Source organism: Astatotilapia calliptera, chromosome 20 (assembly GCF_900246225.1).
Source record: "Astatotilapia calliptera chromosome 20, fAstCal1.2, whole genome shotgun sequence".
Lineage (NCBI taxonomy): Eukaryota > Metazoa > Chordata > Actinopteri > Cichliformes > Cichlidae > Astatotilapia > Astatotilapia calliptera.
This window is the reverse complement of record NC_039321.1, coordinates 29,159,696-29,178,349: the sequence shown is the minus strand read 5'-3', so window position 1 is coordinate 29,178,349 and position 18,654 is coordinate 29,159,696. Positions and strand designations below refer to the sequence as shown.

Genomic DNA, 18,654 nt, shown 5'->3' with positions numbered 1-18,654 from the left:
GAGTTACATGTTCTGAAGTGGATGTAAAGTCTCCTGCATTTAATGCAAATACTAGTAAAGAAAATGTTTGTCTTTGTTCCTCTGATCTTTTCTTTAGCCGGTGTCAACCTGTGCAGTAACAACAATGGTGACTGCTCACAGCTGTGTTTGCCCACCTCTCCGACAACCAGGGCCTGCATGTGCACTGCCGGATACAGCCTCAAGACGGGCCAACAGTCCTGTGAAGGTAAGACACAGCTACAGTAACTAGAGTAGGAAAACTGGGAGAAGTGCATCGTGAGGCGAGAAATCAATAACCTAATCTCTCTGAGCAGGCATGGGCTCTTTCCTGCTTTACTCTGTTCACGAGGGAATCAGAGGAATTCCTCTCGACCCAGCAGACAAATCGGATGCCTTGGTGCCGGTTTCTGGAACCTCTCTGGCTGTTGGCATCGACTTCCACGCTGGTGAGTGACTCTAAGGGACGTCGAATAGATAACCCAGCTTGAGTGATATTTTTAAACCCGTTTTTGTGTGGTCTTCAGAGAATGACACAATCTACTGGGTGGACATGGGTCTGAGTACCATCAGCAGAGCCAAGAGGGATCAGACGTGGAGGGAAGATGTGGTAACCAACGGTATTGGCAGGGTGGAGGGCATCACTGTTGACTGGATAGCAGGTGTGGTCATGCAAAATGACAATCAAAATTAAACTGCTTGAGTAGAGATAAAAGATGCAGACTGATTGATGGACGTGTTCTTTTACAGGAAATATCTACTGGACTGACCAGGGCTTTGATGTGATCGAGGTGGCCAGGCTGAACGGCTCCTTCCGCTATGTTGTCATTTCCCAGGGCTTGGACAAACCCAGAGCCATAGCTGTCCACCCAGTGAAAGGGTAAGGCTCCTCGCCAGAAGATTCATTTTGCTTTCTGTAATAATGCTGCTTTAAGTTACTTGGCGTGTATTCCTAAGCATACTTCTTCCTCTGACTAAAGTTTCAAATACTCCCCTGCTTCTTTGGCTGCAGGTATTTGTTCTGGACTGAGTGGGGTCAGTATCCTCGTATTGAACGCTCACGACTGGATGGCTCCCAGAGGCTGGTCATGGTCAATGCGAGCATAAGCTGGCCAAATGGAATCTCCATTGATTATGAGGTGTGAACAACAACTGACCGCACTTAAAATCTTTCACACACTTGGCTTTATTAATAGAGGGTGTTTCCAACATCTAGTGTGCTAATTTATACTGTTATAGATACTTCCAGAGACTGGACTGTTGATCAGCTGATCTTTAAATGGATGCTCTTTCTTATGCCAAAAAGGTCTTTGTTTATTTTGAATATTAAAGTGGTAAAAATTAAAATACAGTGAGACAACATTCTCATTTGATCATTTCTAATCCATATCTATCCAAAACATTCTTTAGATTTTGAAAGGACTTTCTCTTGGATTCATTTTTTAAATAAAGTTAAAAAAGGATCTTTAAACCTTTTTTATTCTTTGGAGCGTCTTATCCAGTCTGGGAGTTTTATTAAAAGCCTAAAAGCTGTTAGATATTTAAAATTATAATTTAAACATTTCTTAATGTAAATGGTAATAATATTTTAAGAATAATGAGAATTTATTTTTAAATCGGACTCACCTAAATTCACTTGATATTCACTAAAAGCTTACATTACAAACTGGTTATCAGCTAACTGGTTTCCCAAATACAGGTTCAATTGAACTGAAATCTTAGGATTTTGGTCTGTCCTGAATAATCACAGTTGTTGTTTTTTTACTTCCTGTGCTCAGGAGGGTCTGCTTTATTGGTGCGATGCCAGGACAGACAAGATCGAGCGCATCAACCTGGAGACTGGAAAAAACAGGGAGCTGGTTCTGGGCAACAACAACATGGACATGTTTGCTGTATCTGTATTTGAGGAGTACATCTACTGGAGTGACAGGTCAGTCTTTATGTTGTTTTGAACAATACTTCATATTGTAAGAGTGTTCATTTACTGACTGTTTTATTCTTGTTCTGTTTTTTTAGGACCCATGCTAATGGCTCCATTAAGAGAGGCAGCAAAGACAACGCCACAGATGCTGTGCAGCTCAGGACAGGCATCGGTGTACAGCTCAAAGATATTAAAGTCTTCAATAGAGCCAGACAGACAGGTAAAAACAAACACATATTATCATAAGCTTAAAAAAGTTGCTTTTACTGTTGAAAATGTCCTAATAAGATGGCAGCTGCCTAACAATGACAAAATGAATCGCCACCTTTAGCATTTAACCGTGTTCAGTGTTCGTGTAACAGCAATGCTAATAAACTGTGTGACTCTCTCCACAGGCTCGAACGTCTGCAAAAACAACAACGGCGGCTGTGAACAGCTGTGTCTTTTCCGTGGGAATGGGGAGCGCACCTGCGCCTGTGCTCATGGCATGCTGGCAGAGGACAACCAAAGTTGCCGTGACTACGACGGCTACCTGCTGTACTCCGAGCGCACCATCCTGAAAAGCATCCACCTGTCCGACGAGACAAACCTCAACGCGCCCATTAAGCCGTTCGAGGATCCCGATCACATGAAGAATGTCATCGCTCTCAGCTTTGACTACCATGGCGGGGGAGGGAGGGGAGCCAACCGCGTCTTCTTCAGCGACATTCACTTTGGCAACATCCAGCAGATCAATGACGACGGCACAGACCGCAAGATCGTGGTGGAAAGTAAGTGCGGGGTCATCAGATGCATTTCGCGTTTCTGTCAAAGCGTCGGGAAAACCTTACGTTTTGCTGCTTTTAAGACTTCCCCACCTCTGTTGACAAATATTTCTGCTGCGTTGCTCTTTGCTGCCATATTTTTTTAAATCCTCTCCATTAATAATTGAATGTTGTCCCCTCTACGGTGTCAGCAGACACAATACAAGCATCCGGGAGGATCCGGTGTAATGAACACGCAGCTGTAACTCAACCAGTAGAGACTGACATCACTTCAGAGCTGCTACTGCTTGCGCACACCAACACCCACGCCCTGGTTTTTGCTTGTTTCACCACTGAAGAGCCTTTTAAATCCCGCTCTCTTTAAATAATTCAAGAGTGAAGTATCATATTTAAAAGCCCTGGACCAGAGCTGTTCACATCTAACAAGATTCAAAAAATGAATTATTTTGTTAAGTACAGCAGGAGAACAAGGAAGGTGCACAGGGTTTGTGTTTTTACTCATTTTGCATTGAGAACAAGGGTTTGAAGCAGTTTTAAGAAAGACGTCTTACATCGTGTACTGAATGTAGAACTTATTGAGCTCCAAATAAGCTCCAGCTCAGGTTAGAGGAGTGTATTTTATTAACTTTTGACATGATTACATAATCCCATTCTGTCATGTTTTAGAGACGTCTGTTGTCCAAGTTATTAACTAAAACGCACTGTTAATGAAACCAAGACTAGTCCTGTTTCCACATGTGCTAATGGAATAAAGTCAGTCATTGCTGGTTGAAAAACGAATGTGGAAAAACATCAAGAAAGTGATCACTTTGGCAATCTGCAGTAAATCTCTTACATCTGGAATTAATTTTATTATATTTAACGTCACTGAGAGTTTCTTATGTAATATTTCAGCCTGTTTGGAGGTATTAACTAGTCTTAATTCCAGATCTCCTTCTGTAAAGTCAGTTTTGGCCTCTCCCTGAGGTACTGTCCTCCTCAAAAGGCCGTACCATGTCTCTGCTCATTGCATAAGGGCAGCCACTCACACAGTTTCTGCACCGTGCCCATTGTCTTCTTCCAAGCTCTAGTAAGTCTCGCCTAAACTTCTGAGACACAAAGCTGTAGAGTACAGGGTTTACCACACCCACTGAGGTTGCCAGCAGCCTGGCCACGATGGCAAATACTTTGTTGCCAGATGAGTCTTTTAAATGTCCTCCAATTAAGGAAAACATGAGGACATAGGAGGGCAGCCACAGGATGGTGAAGACGGCAACCAATAGGGCTGAAGTGTGAGTGACTTGTCTCTGGTAGCGTTCTAGCTGAGAGGCATTCCCCACCTGGCGTGCATATCGAAGAAAACAATAAATCTTTGCATACATCATTATAATGATGCCTAGTGGCAGAGCGAAGCCAAACAGGAAAAGGGCGATGCTGTAGACCAGCTGGCTGAAGTCAGACAGGAAGGCAAAGCACTCCACAACACTGGACACGGTGACTGTGCGAAATGCAAACTGCGGTGCTGCCAGAGCTGAGGCAGGCACCCAGAGCAGAGCTACTGTCAGTTTAATGCGCCTGTGCATTCGCAAGCGGAAGGCCCAGGTGGGGTGTACCACTGTAAGGTAGCGAGTCACAGCCAAAGCTGCCATGGTAAATACGGAGGCAACCGAGCAGGTCACGCCCAGGAAACTGATAGCTTTGCACAGGAAGCCGCCGAAAGGCCAGAAGCCCAGGGTGATAGCGGAGGTGTGGAAGGGCAGGCAGAGTAACAGCAGCAGGTCAGCAGCGCTCAGAACCAGAAGTAGGATGTCTGTGCTGTGTGGGGGCTGGTTCTGTTTCCTCCTCCTCCTAGTAAGAATGATGATGACCAGAGTTTGCCCTATGAGCCCAGTCAACAGAATCAGCCCATCCAAGATGGGGACTAAACATTTAATCAAAACCTCATCTGTTCCAGTCATTTTGCCCAGATTGCTTCTGTTCATCTGCTGCCCCAAACTCTCCATGCAATCCCCGCCGTAAGTCTGCTAAGCAATTAATTTAATATCTTGTTAATGTTAAGCAGCAGAACAGCTTGTTCATGTAGTCTCTGGGTGTTACAGCTGTTGGATCCAGTTTCCAGAGGAAAAAAAGACTCCGCCGAGGCAGTTAGTGGTTTCATGATGATAGTATTAGTTAAGCAGATAAGATCACACTGGTCAGCTGGCTTTCTCACCGACTCACAGGAAAAGGGGAGAAGAAACAGACTTGACTATATCTGGCACTTGCAGAGTCTTTTTCACACTGTGACTCTTATGGTTTCCGAGCCACTTGAAGAAATGTAAATCACTTAACGATGGTTGGATATGGTATTCCCCATTTCTGGGAAAATGGATCAGAAAAATGCACTGTTGTTATCAAGCTTTTCTTTTCCAGAAAACATGAAAGGATGACCTTAAAGGGCGGTCTTTGCAGAGTTGCATTTCCTTAGCTGCATCAGCTCGTCCTTTATAATGTAGTTACTCTGTGGCTGTATTGATTCTTGAAACCAAGCAACAGTGGACGAATCCATCCCAGTAGCTGCTAGTTGGCATTCCTCTCTAAAGGCAGTCAATGCACTTGACTTAAGTATTCCCATCAACCGGAGACTCATTGTCCATGTGAAAGCTCTTCAACCTGTAGACTCCGCCGGAAGAAGAGTTGCTCTGCATCTAATGCGGTGCTAAATCCGTTAAGGAAAAAAAAAAGATGAGGCGTGATGAAAATGAGGGTAACTAACGCTTAGTAATTCTCAGGCGCCACTCGCCCTGCTCTTGTTCTCCCTCGTGAGTGTTTGAAAGACTCTGTTCTGAGAGGTAATCATCTTCCTGTCAGGTTTTCTCTGTTGTTTGCACAGTCAGGGGGCTGAGCTGAATTACCCAGTGGGAGGGTGGGCCCTGGTGATCCTTATTACGTAATCCTGGCTTGAATCAGCTTTACTCATCACTCTTACTTGTTTGTGTGACTGTATTTGGCCCCAAGCTGCTCTTTTGGATTTATTTAAGTCTGTTAACAATGTGTTCAGCCTCAAAATTGTCCTGCATTACTGCTGATTATGGCACTTCGACATTTGTCTATTAAAAGGCAATTAAAGGCTTTCAGCTGAGAGCAAACAGTTATGTAGAGTATCCTTTTTTTTATTGTCGGCTGTAAGTGGTCATAAATGTGGTTGCTAATGTAACTAAGCAGAGATGAATGCACACCGTGGAGCCTGCAAGGCTGCAGCACGGTATTCTTTTCCATGATGATGTGTGTCGCGTGGGTACCGAGAGGGGGGGGAAAAAGAGGAAAAATCGATGCAGGGGGAAGCTGCTTTGTCTTTACCCTGGCCTTTATCCCTAAAGTGACTCAACCTGTCCCAGTTGCAATTTTCTTCCCAGAACAAGAGTTCAGAGCTTGAATGAGAGTATCCACATGAAGCTGTGTTTGTATGTGCAGGCGGGTCGCCATAAAATGACACGATGAGACAGACTCTTTAAACTCTGTCCAAGAACAACAGCTGTGACGCACACTCGGTTCTGTATGGCATCACTTCCATTTTACTGTTCCCTGTTTCAGTGGCCGCTGCTTCCCCTCTATCTCAATCTTCGTCCATGTTTCACAGTTTATTAGATGATGCATGTGGATGGGGAAACCTTAAAAGCTCCACTTCCTCTTTAGTCTCATAGGTGCTCCGTGGTAACACCCTGACAGTGATTTATGATGTGTTGAATTCTCTGTAAAACTCCCACTAATGCCTCTAAGAGGTGATATTTTTTTAGTGTAATCTAAAGCATTTGTTAAGCCTTTTACTTCTCAAAGTGTTGGCCCGACACCAGGAAAGAACTCAAATCTGAAAAATCATATATTATATTTCCTATCACAGATGTTGGGTCAGTTGAGGGCCTGGCATACCATCGCGGCTGGGATACACTCTACTGGACCAGTTATACAACGTCCACCATCACTCGCCACACTGTGGACCAGAGCCGTTCTGTGGCCTACAACCGCAACACCGTAGTCACCATGTCTGGAGAAGACCACCCTCGAGCCTTTGTGTTGGACGAGTGTCAAGAGTGAGTCATTAATATTGAAATTTGCTGCTCTGCACTAAATCAGGGCCCAGTTCCAATACAATTATTCTTTTTCTCTTAAGCACTGGATTTATTTTTGGCTCAGTCAAGTGTAACTTTCTTTTTCTTTTACCAAGACGTTTTGGGAGCTCCCACTGCTCTTAATTCTTGTTTTCTGTTTGTTCCCACCGTAGTCTCATGTTCTGGACAAACTGGAATGAGCAGGCTCCGAGCATTATGAGGGCCTCTTTGAACGGAGCCAACGTGATCGTGATCATCGGCAGCGACATTAAAACTCCCAACGGCCTGGCCATAGATCACCGCGCCGAGAAACTCTACTTCTCTGACGCCACGCTGGACAAGATCGAGCGCTGTGAATATGATGGAAGCAACCGTTACGTAAGGCAGCGCTTTCCTTTTTGTTTGTTGTTTTTTGAACTTTCCCTAAAACATGGACTTGCGCCTCGTGTTTATGGAATTACACCTGCTGTTTTTTATGCCTCAGGTGCTGCTGAAAAACGAGCCCGTCCATCCGTTCGGTCTCGCTGTGTACGGAGATTACATCTTCTGGACTGACTGGGTGAGGAGGGCTGTCCTCAGAGCTGACAAGTACACTGGAGGAGACATGAAAGTGCTGCGTGCTGACATCCCTCAGCAACCAATGGGCATCGTTGCTGTAGCTAATGACACCAACAGCTGTGAGTATCACCACTGCTGCAATTTGGCCCCATTGCCATCAGGTCAACATTTTAATTTGCCCAGTAATTTGATTTATGTTTATATAACTGCAAAATGAATGAAATTCGGCTGTAGTTTGTTTAGTGTATGACACTGTGGCAGGTATCATGTTTACTGTCTGCATTATACCTGCATGTGCACACGTTGCCAGGCTGCTAACACTTAGCTGTAAGTGGAGGTATACAGAGCTGCTGCCATGTATATAATAAAAACCCAACTTCCACAGGCTTTTAAATATTGCCAAGCTAGAGAGTTCATGCAAATGTTCATAACTGCAAGAAATCTAATATCAGCATGCTTGTCAGTCATTCGACGTGCAGTTTAAAGAGCTTCTAAAAAAATTCCTCAGGTGAATTTTCTCCTTGCCGAACAAACAACGGAGGTTGCCAGGACCTGTGCCTGCCTACGTCCGACGGCCGGGTCAACTGCAGCTGCCGTGGAGACCGGCAACTCCTCGAAGACAACACCTGTTCTCGTAAGAAAGAGGAAGAATTAAACTTCATAACGTTGCCGTCTTCATCAGAATGGATAAATGTTTCTGAATTCAAACGTTTCTCCCTCACCAGCCCTGAACGTATCATGCGGAAGTGTCGATGGCTTTGAGTGCGGGAATGGTGATTGCATCAACTACAGTCTGACCTGTGACGGCATGGCCCACTGCAAGGACAAGTCTGATGAGAAGCAGTCCTATTGTGGTGAGTTTTTACAGAGCAGTTAGGTGGTGAATTTCAGTTAATGAATAAGTAGCTGCAAGAGATGTTTAAAAAAAAAAAAACCCTCTGTGCCTGAGCTAAGTCAGCTGGTCCTCCTTCACAGCCAATCGACTATGTAAGAAAGGCTACAGGCGCTGCATGAACGGCCGCTGCATTGGTCACCACTTCTGGTGTGATGGCACAGATGACTGTGGTGATCATTCAGATGAACTGCCCTGCAACAGTAAGTGGTTTGTTTCCAAAGTAGCAGCTGCACAAAGGATAACAGTCTAAACATTCTCATAGTTTGAATAGTGTCGACATTTTTCATGACACCTCTGTTCTGCCTGCATGTTTAAGGAAATCATAAAATGTGCTTAACGGAGAGTTTGTGTGTGGTTTTGAGGATGTATTTTCTCTCCACTTGTCATTTGTGAAACTGCTGTATGTGCTTGCAGTGACACTTTGCAAAGCAGGAGAGTTCCAGTGCAAAGATGGAAGCTGCATCTCCAACTACAGCCGCTGTGACCAGGTGGTCAACTGCGAGGATGCAAGCGATGAAATGAACTGCCGTATGTAACTGCCACGATTTTCAACAATATTTCTTCTTCTTTTTCACAAGTGCACTTCTTAATCAGTATATTAATATAGACTTGACTATGTACTTCAGTGCAATTCGTGTGAAACGGTCTAAGATTTATTTTGCAGAATTTAAAGGGCAGCTCCTGAAACTTGTTCCTGTTTTTTCTCAGAACCCACTGATTGCTCCCGTTTTTTCCGGCTTGGAGTTAAAGGAGCCTCTTTCCAAAGCTGTGAGAAAACCACTCTGTGTTATCTGCCCTCGTGGGTGTGTGACGGCAACAATGACTGTGGTGACTTTTCTGATGAAAGAAACTGTCCAGGTAAGTGTTATCTTTCACTACCAAAAGACATTCAGCTTTTCTGAACCTACCAGAGGTTCTTGATTATGTTTTCTTTTTTTCTCTGTTGTGTTGCAGATAAGAGGAAGCTTAAATGTCCAGTCAACTTCTTTGCTTGCCCCAGCGGTCGGTGCATTCCTATGAGTTGGACCTGCGATAAAGAGAATGACTGTGAGAATGGGGCTGATGAGACACACTGTGGTCAGTCTTCTGCGAAGTTGTCCTCTAATACCCCTATCTTTATCTTGAAAACACACAAATCATAGCAAAAAGAAAACGAAAAGAAAGCCAGACTGTTTTTCTTTGGGCTTCCCACTGCAGATGGAAAAACACAGCTTAAATGTAATAATGACTGTAAAATGCTCCCCACCCTCTCTTGCAGACAAGTTTTGTACATCCACCCAGTTTGAATGCGGGAACCATCGCTGCATTTCCAGCCACTGGGTGTGTGACGGCTCCGACGACTGCGGCGATGGTTCTGATGAGGACCAGAATTGCAGTATGTGACATTTTTCTCGCTACTTCTCTTCTCACATTCAAAGGAGACCTTAAACTCCATGACAATTCCTGACGTCCTATCCATGTATGACTTCTACATGATGTCGTTACAGAATCCAAAACCTGCAGTCCTGAGGCTTTCCAGTGTCCAGGCTCCCATATGTGTGTGCCGCAGCGCTGGAAGTGTGATGGAGACAACGACTGTCCTGATGGAGCTGATGAGAGTGTGAAGGCTGGCTGCAGTGAGTGACACAGTTAGCAGATTGAAGAAAAAGTGCAGAGAAGCGATACAGTTCCCCATGCATTAAAAACAAATGTTTCCATCTGCTTCCAGTGTACACCAACAACACGTGTGATCCTGAAAACGAGTTCATGTGCCAGAACAGGCAGTGCATCCCCAAGCACTTTGTGTGCGATCATGACTTTGATTGTGTCGATAAGTCGGACGAATCCCTCGAATGTGGTGAGCTTTCAATCCTGGAAGCTTATTTAGCCTTTTGCTTGAAAATGAATGTTGTTTTTTGCTAAACCACCAACTAAAATTGAGATTAATAACAAATGCGTTTTGATGTAGAATATCCGCCGTGCGGTCCCGATGAGTTCCGCTGCGCCAATGGCCGCTGCCTTAACCAGAAGAAGTGGGAGTGCGACGGAGAGTTTGACTGTCAGGATCGTTCCGACGAAGCTCCCAAGAACCCTCGCTGCACAGACTCTGGTATTCATTTCCTCTCTTTCGCTACATCTTTTATTTCTCTGCCAGCATAATAAGGTGTGAATCATATGTTAAATTTCTTGCTCATAAAGACGTAGCCACATCCCGCTTCACACTCTGATATAACCTGCTATTTGTCTATGATTTCAGAGAGGACGTGCAATGACTCAGCTTTCATGTGCCATAATAAAAAATGCTTGAATGAGACACTGCTGTGCGACCGCAATGACGACTGTGGTGATGGCTCCGATGAACTCAACTGCTTCATCAACGAGTGTCTCAACAGCAAGCTGAGCGGCTGCACACAGCTCTGTGATGACCTCAAGATCGGCTTCAAGGTAACTAATTCATTGTTTGTTGTCAAAAACAAATATCATGACTAATGAAATTATTGCACAGGCTTCATTGGGCCAAAAAGTTTTACTAAAATTCATGGAGTCAACACAGGAAAAACAATGTATATGCCAGTAACGATGAGTCAACGAGGAGCTGATTTTAAAAGGTTGGGATCCACTCACTTCAGGCACGCAGTTATGCAAGACGAAAAAACATGTTTTGCCTCGTCCTTGAAAGTAGGAGGCCAGTCCTGGAACAGGTTGAACTCTGCGTGAACTCCTGTGTCTGTGGTGGCGAGGTTGTGGTCAGGGCTTAATTTGAAAATGATAAGATTTTGTTCACCTCAAGAATCCTGGTCTGGGATTTCAGAAGTATTGCAAACTGACTAATTATGATTGCACAAAACTTAATTGTATATATTGAAACTTTGCCATCAGAGACTTTTCACAAATGTGGCTTCCTCTGTGTATTCTGGATGGCAGAGCAGAATTTGTGTGTGTGTTCTTTCGAAACATAGATGTGTTTATTGGAAGTGACAGTTACAACGATTCCGACTAGTAATGAATACGTGTTCTAACCGTTCCTTATGCTGCGATGATGTTCATGCCATATTTATTTTAAACACATATTAATGTCAGCTTATCCTTTACCCCCGTACTCTGTTGGAAGACGACTTTGCAAATGAGATTTGCAGCTATTTACGCAGCACTTTTGACAGCAGCAGCTGGATTTCTTTTTCAGAAAGTGAGCAGAAATAAAGCTTTTGGTGAAGGTAAAGCGCACATGTCTGTGGCCGATTGAGAGCTGATTGAGACACGCTGGCACGCCTTTGTAACCGGTCCAGGCTAAATGTGAGAAGCGGCCAGATCCGTAGGCTGTGAGATTTTTGACACATCTCCTGTGCTTTTGGCACCTTCAGTGCAGGTGTCATCCTGGTTTCCAGCTGAAGCGTGATGGGAAGACATGTGTGGATATAGATGAGTGCACAACCACCTACCCCTGTTCCCAACGTTGTATCAACACACACGGCAGCTTCCACTGTCTCTGCGTCGACGGCTTTGAGCTCAGCCCCAATGACCCCACTGTTTGCAAGTCCACATCGGGTAAGGCACACATACGTGAGTTTCAGTGCGTCTTCACAGCAAATGCACGCCTAAAGCAGTAAAGTACGTTTTCTATGTGATGTATGCGTGTAGATGAAGAGCCCTACTTGATCTTTGCCAATCGGTACTACCTGAGAAAACTGAACCTGGATGGTACCAACTACACTCTTATAAAGCAGGTAAGACACACAGATGACAGTTTAAAGAAACATTCAGTGTTTTTCTTCTGTGTTTTTCATTTTTAATATTGCTCCTTCCTTTTCCCCCCCTCAGGGTCTTAATAATGCAGTAGCACTGGACTTCCACTATGCAGAGCAGATGATCTACTGGACGGATGTGACCACTCAGGGCAGCATGATTCGACGCATGCATATGAACGGCAGCAACATGGAGGTGAGTGAGAACATCTGAAATCCTTTCGTTTTGATTTAATAGTCGAGCAATATTTATTGTGGAATGCTGGATTATTGATGCAGCGAACCCGTGAGTCCCTGATTGGGAACTACATCATCATCATCTTACGTATTGATTGATAAACCTGGCAGGTTTTGCACCGAACCTCTCTGAGTAATCCCGATGGCTTGGCGGTAGACTGGGTCGGTGGAAACCTGTACTGGTGCGACAAAGGCCGAGACACCATTGAGGTGTCAAAACTTAATGGGGCTTACCGAACGGTGCTGGTCAACAGTGGCCTGAGGGAACCTCGTGCAGTGGCTTTGGATGTACGCTATGGGTGAGAAGTTACACTGCAGATCAGCACCAGCTACACTCACTGTTTATATAACTTAAATGTATAATTTCCTAATTATTTCTCATCTTAAGCTGATTTAGATTTGAATGTACAACTGTAATTTCAAGATTGTCTTTCTCCAATCTTAGTTATCTTTACTGGTCTGACTGGGGTGACAGCCCTCACATTGGGAGAATTGGGATGGATGGCACTAACAGAAGTGTCATCATAGAGGATAAGATCACCTGGCCCAATGGATTAACCCTGGACTTCATCAATGACCGTATATACTGGGCTGATGCCAGGGAGGACTACATTGAGTTTGCCAGCCTGGATGGCAAGAACAGACACACAGGTAAACAGACCAGTAAACACATTCACTTTTTTAAACTGTTTGACTGGTGGTGCCATATCTTCTAAAGTTCTGAGATTTCAATTGTTTGTTTTTGATTGTTGTATCTGTCTGAAGAAACACCGGCTCTGAACCCACTCGTCATTTCTTTGTATTCTGCTTCTTGTAATTTTTCAGAGTTGTCTTGAAAGTAAATATACAAACTCAATTTTTGTTTCCAGACGTGTTTGCATGTTTCAATAAATCACAGCATTTATTTCCAGTTTTCCCTCAAAGAAATACGGGTTGTTTCAAGACTTTTGGAAAGTACAGCATGTGAGAGTCAAAATACTCTCATCTTTAGTGCCTTTTTTTTTGTCAAAGACTAATTATGTAAAACCTCTCAGTAAAAGGCAGCAGTGTGCTATTAAGTGTCACAGTTTCTGTCCATGAACTGATTTAATCTTTTAAATAAATGTGTCAAGAGGAGAGAAGGTACAGCTTAACAGTGGGTTATAGAGACTAATAGAGCTCCACTCTGCTTTCACATTCAGACAGTAAGGCAATAACCCTCTTCAAAGCAGATAAACTTGATATAGTGCGAGCACACAAAGGGTAGAGGCGATATGTTTTCAGTTGTTGTAGGAAAAAGATGCATGGTATCACAAGTGTCGAAGAGTGAGAAAAATCATTGTTAATGGCATACAAATACTGTACTGTAGCGTATAGTATACCCAACTACTGGCTGACCGCACACGAGCGAAACACGAACACGAGAGACCACAACTCTATCACACACACACACCCCCAAAACCAGCACACACTTGCAAAGAGATATTCTGTAGGAGGACACAATACATGTGCTCAGGATAGAAATTGTTCTGTCATGCTTTATTCCCAGAGAGTGTCGCTCAGCAACTCAAGTCAAAGCAACACAAACTGTGAAGGACAGATTGTTCTGTAGGAGAGCCGCATCTCGTTGAGCACGGGTAGCCGAATGTTAGTCTGTCAAATTCAGCTGCTTGCAAGAAATTGGCATGTAGCTAACAACTAAGACTAAATCATGGCTTAAAAGTACGAGTATAAGACACGGCGTTGCGAAGTCAGTATGAGCATTCTGGGATTGCATGTACAATTTGTAGAAGGCTGTACGGACTGCATTAAATTCAATAATTCCATCTCGCACATATTGTTATAATACGAGTGTATGTAGGTCATTTATAGTAACTTATAGTACACTACAAGCTAGGTCGAGTAGAGTAATAATACCTGATTATCATAAGGTGTGTCTTTAGCATATCGTCGAATTCAACAAATTAATGGGGAGGAAAGTATTTTTACAACTAAGACAACTAGGATGACTTCCTATAGGCTATGCGTTAGTACAGGCAGCGTGCATATGGCTATAGAAGGTATCTATGAATCTCATATCAGATGCCAAAAATTGAAAGCTATTGTTGGTGCCATAAGAAGTCATCATAGAAGTTACACTGCGAACCTTCCTAAACATGCTCTAGACGCTTCTCTATTCGATTTTAATGCCTATCCTATTATACTATTAATTTAATTCAAGTTTCATCACTGTTTACACATATACTAACGCTTAGGAATATCATACAATATCTATAATAAAACCAATTTCCGCCAGCTAATTTCACGCATATGGATCATCGTGGATTCTGGACTTTGTGAGAAGTATGGCAACAAACTGAACTGTCTTATATGAACATCTGAGTACTATTACTTGCAAGCTACCATTTGTGTTTAGTTCTAATTTAGAAAGGGATAATAATTGAGTTATTTTGGTGCACCATTACATCGAGTCGGGAGAGTGTGAGATGAGACTCTCATAGTGATCTGCGAGTAAAGAACGCTCGATTTTCTGACAAGCAATCATCAATTACTGAGAATTCGTTTTAGAGTGATGCTTTCTTATTTGCTCTTCATTTTACAAAGTGCATACCGCCATTGGAAGTGCACCTCGGAGGCTTTGCTCGTCGCACCATGGAATTTGAACATTGTTGTCTACCCACACAGTGCTCTCATTTCAAATATATGTATCAGCCCAATCGTAGCAATTTGCACCAAATGTGCCTCTGATTTGATTAGACGTCTCCGATTCAATTTATAAGAACACGACAAAACACCAGGGCAAGAGAGTAGACGAGATAATAATATCTATAATAACCAGTGAATGACATCACTGCGTGAGAGAGTCGTTTATAAGTCGTACTCTTTCTATAATTTAGCGATGAAAGAACAGCTGTATATTCAATCGATAACACAGAGAATGGTGCCATGTCCGCGCCCACCTCTCTGCTAATCTTCACGTCAGTTTCCCTAGTTAAAACTAAGACAGGGATCGTTGATTTAAACTAGTTCCTCTTGCAAAACAGCACACCAGGACACAAGAGCTTACATTTCTGAATATGTTGACATATTCACATGTATATTTGAGATACAAAAAACATTCACGTATTTTTTTTGGTGACTGTATTATATGTTGTTTTAAGGCATTTCCTCCAATCAGCCTACTGAAGGCTGCAGTAGGAAACATCCAGAGTGATTTGTCTTCAAATATAGAGTGCGATTTGTTTATTCTTGTGTATCCTCACAGTTCTCAGCCAAGACATCCCTCACATATTTGCCATGACACTGTTTGAAGAATACATCTACTGGACCGACTGGGAAACAAAGTCCATCAACAGAGCTCATAAGACTCTGGGTACCAACAAGACGACCCTGATCAGCACCCTGCACCGACCCATGGACATCCACATTTACCATCCTTACCGCCAACCTCCGGGTAGGAGGAGTAAATGTGGTCTTTTGAACAAGTTTACAGTCTTAGTGCGCAAACTGTTTACTGCTGTTAAGTAACATTTCAACATCCTATTGTAGAATCGTTAAGTTCTAATTGGCTCTGTTGCGAGGGTCATAGAACATCTTCTATAGATCTTTATCGACGATAGATTTTATCAAAATATAGCGCACCATAAGGATATTATTCAGTCCATAACAGTAATATCCCTAACGAGGTATCTGGAAGTGCTTGTATGTTTGAACTTACATAATGGAGAAACAACAAACTGTTCGTAGATACAAACATAGATTACCTTTAATATGTTAATACCTCTAACCAGATGCTCAACAATACCACCCGTGTGCGAGATTAAACAATAATCGAGTGTGGCTGCAGTAATCCGACTACACCTTCCTCTGCCTCCTGAATCTGCTACGAGAGATGCGAGAGTTAGACTACTTTAACTATTTTCTTCAGCCCACTCAACATCGCATTGTGAGCACTAAACGACGCATGGTGTGTCGGCACGAAATGTAGTCACATGTCCAAGTGCACAGTAGAAAAATATATTAAGGAAGCCTTGGTGACTCATTATTCTCCATTCTCAGATATGAATGTGACACAGTTACATCAACTATCACTCGGAAGAAAGGGCGCCACACATTTTGACAGCTATACTGTGTATTGCGATTACACTCAGTGCGTGGTACTATGGCGGTTTGCTATTTTTTGATAAATGTGAGCTGCATTTCATGGCTCTGGTCAATGTTGTGTGATTCTGTGATCATGTAGCAGAGCTAGGCGAGCAGAACGAGAGTTGATGAAGAATTATCTCTATGACAGCACAGTGTTTACACTGTGCTAACAAGAGCGAGACATAATTTGAGCCCATGAGGACTAGTGTGAGTCGGCCATTGTAAAGGGTATTAGATTGTTACCAGGCTCGGTGATTGTGTTCTGACTTTTCAGCATGTCTATTTCTATGCTATTGAGGTGCGTGCTTTTCAGTCTAGCATGGGTGTGCGAGATCAGATATCGAGTACAACAGCCGCAACAAACTTAGCATACACAACACTCGTGGACAAACTAGCTACGAGCACAACAACGAGAGAAAGCACAACGGAGCTACGAAGTAATGTGAGTTCAGATGAGCCAGAAAACTGCCTAGTAAAGACACCTTTTGAGTGAGTACGTGACGGTAATACAGATTGTAAGCGAGGAGAGAGAAATAAGGAGACAGAGTAGTAGGAGAGTTGAGTACTGACGTGACCGTTCTACTTAAGGCATTGCCTCTAATATCTCTCACCATTCACTAGAATCATTTATTTGTGGCACTTTAGTGGTAGGAGAGCAGAGGACCGTGTGTATGTGATTTCTTCACTCGTGGTTTTAGAGCCAATATCGATGCTAGATGTAATATAACACAGTACAGCATAATTTGTTCTATGAGGCGTATTTATCACCACTCTCGAGAGACACACACCGAAAAAAAAAAAACAGTGGGGGGAGTCGGCCAGTCTGAGACGTCTTAGACTCTTCTTCTTGCTCTACTACTATCGAGATATCATCATTTGCTATGAGCACAGCGTGCAGCTTTGTATATCAAGTTGGGACAGCAGACAGCGACTTAGCACGAGAACCTATGGACCAAGACTCTCTTGTGAGGTTGTGAGTATAACAATCTGACAGACGACGATATATCCTTCAGGTCCTGTATGTACGAGTTAGACGTGTGCTGATGACTTGTCCTCTTTTGTTTGGAGAGAAAGGTGGTGTGTCATGTAGTGATAAATCTCAAGTGTCTGCTTTATCTGCCCGAGTGTGCGTGTGCTTGTGTTTATTTTTTTCGTAAATTTCAACAAATGTTATCGTATAAGAGCCGGTATAAGACAGAACAGGGACTGACAGGAAAAACTATATACATTTTGGCTAAATTAGATAAGGGAGAGCAAGCAGGAGTCTAAAATCAACATTGACAAAAGGAGAGAACAAGAGAAACTGTCTGTTAGTGATAATGAACGAGGAGAGAGTGTGACGATGCACGAATATTGCATCATCCTTCTAATAGTTGTAAATGTACTACATTGACAGATTCGAGATTCATCAAGCGAGCACTATATTAGAAGCAGAATAACTCTTCTACGAGCGACGAATCAAAAAGGAGATAGATCAGTTGAGCACAAACGCATAATCAAGAACCACAATGAAGTCAAGCATACACCAAGACCTCTGATACATATGCAAATTATTTTTTAAAACTCAGTCATTAATATGACTCATAGTGCAATATCATAAATACTTACTTTTCTGTTCTTTATTCAAATTAGTTTTAACTCATCATATTTTGCTCATGCACTGGTTGTTTTCTTCGAGTAGTTTGTGTAAATATCTCATTTCTTAATCACCTGACAGGACTAATTATAGTGAATTGAGCGAAGTAAATAAAGTCAATAGTACAGTCTTTCTCAGAGGGGTTGTATTTTGTCTCATGTCCATGATCAGTCAACACGACACACTACTCTCTCGACTTTAACCTTTTATACCACAGTCGGCCTGTGCCATTATCTACCAAAGGCATCTTCTACACGAAGAGTCGGTGCTTTACCCGATCGCATCTGCTTAACACAGGAGCACAGACGTCATTTTGCATTTGTAGAAGAATGTTCCTAAGACTTGCCGGTGACACATAATATCAGCCTACGTTCTGCAGAATTGATTTTCTCTTTTTCTCGGACGCACTCACGCTTCTCCCATCTTGCTTGTGTGCAATCATCTCGTCTCACATATTTTACTTGCGAGAGCACATGTTTATTTTATTTTTCTCACTCGAACCAATACTTTTTCACTACTGGCTTAGTAGTTTCCTACACTATGACACCCTCTGGCTGTTTCCTCACTGTTGTGCCTACGAGCGAAGACATGTCTGTCTAGTCTGTTGCATTCAGGCTCGAGAGCAATAGCGTCCCTTGCATTGTATCGATACCAGTGACGGCGTGGACGTGTATCAGCTCTGCTTTTTAGGGAAGGTGACAGTCGATTGTGGTGGACGAGTGTGGACTCCTT

At 43.0% G+C, this 18,654-nt stretch overlaps 2 protein-coding genes across 2 annotated transcripts in view; one reads left to right on the top strand and one right to left on the bottom strand.

Moving 5' to 3' along the window:
* LOC113013000 (low-density lipoprotein receptor-related protein 1-like) overlaps positions 1-18,654 on the top strand; it is an 83,425-nt gene that overhangs the window by 52,395 nt on the left and 12,376 nt on the right. Inside the window, exons 34-61 of the mRNA XM_026153491.1 lie at positions 98-226; positions 315-446; positions 525-659; positions 748-877; positions 1,010-1,136; positions 1,776-1,927; positions 2,014-2,138; positions 2,314-2,688; positions 6,542-6,731; positions 6,923-7,127; positions 7,234-7,426; positions 7,816-7,941; positions 8,033-8,161; positions 8,283-8,402; positions 8,617-8,730; positions 8,911-9,060; positions 9,157-9,279; positions 9,461-9,577; positions 9,690-9,818; positions 9,911-10,039; positions 10,151-10,291; positions 10,439-10,626; positions 11,544-11,727; positions 11,821-11,906; positions 12,001-12,120; positions 12,273-12,460; positions 12,607-12,812; positions 15,406-15,664. Coding sequence (XP_026009276.1) covers positions 98-226; positions 315-446; positions 525-659; positions 748-877; positions 1,010-1,136; positions 1,776-1,927; positions 2,014-2,138; positions 2,314-2,688; positions 6,542-6,731; positions 6,923-7,127; positions 7,234-7,426; positions 7,816-7,941; positions 8,033-8,161; positions 8,283-8,402; positions 8,617-8,730; positions 8,911-9,060; positions 9,157-9,279; positions 9,461-9,577; positions 9,690-9,818; positions 9,911-10,039; positions 10,151-10,291; positions 10,439-10,626; positions 11,544-11,727; positions 11,821-11,906; positions 12,001-12,120; positions 12,273-12,460; positions 12,607-12,812; positions 15,406-15,664 — 4,402 coding nt within the window. The remainder of the gene's footprint in view (positions 1-97; positions 227-314; positions 447-524; positions 660-747; positions 878-1,009; positions 1,137-1,775; positions 1,928-2,013; positions 2,139-2,313; positions 2,689-6,541; positions 6,732-6,922; positions 7,128-7,233; positions 7,427-7,815; positions 7,942-8,032; positions 8,162-8,282; positions 8,403-8,616; positions 8,731-8,910; positions 9,061-9,156; positions 9,280-9,460; positions 9,578-9,689; positions 9,819-9,910; positions 10,040-10,150; positions 10,292-10,438; positions 10,627-11,543; positions 11,728-11,820; positions 11,907-12,000; positions 12,121-12,272; positions 12,461-12,606; positions 12,813-15,405; positions 15,665-18,654) is intronic.
* LOC113013026 (galanin receptor type 1) lies at positions 2,698-6,530 on the bottom strand. Its single transcript, XM_026153568.1, has one exon. The coding sequence runs from the start codon at positions 4,662-4,664 to the stop codon at positions 3,627-3,629; it is 1,038 nt and encodes a 345-aa protein (XP_026009353.1). The 5' UTR covers positions 4,665-6,530; the 3' UTR covers positions 2,698-3,626.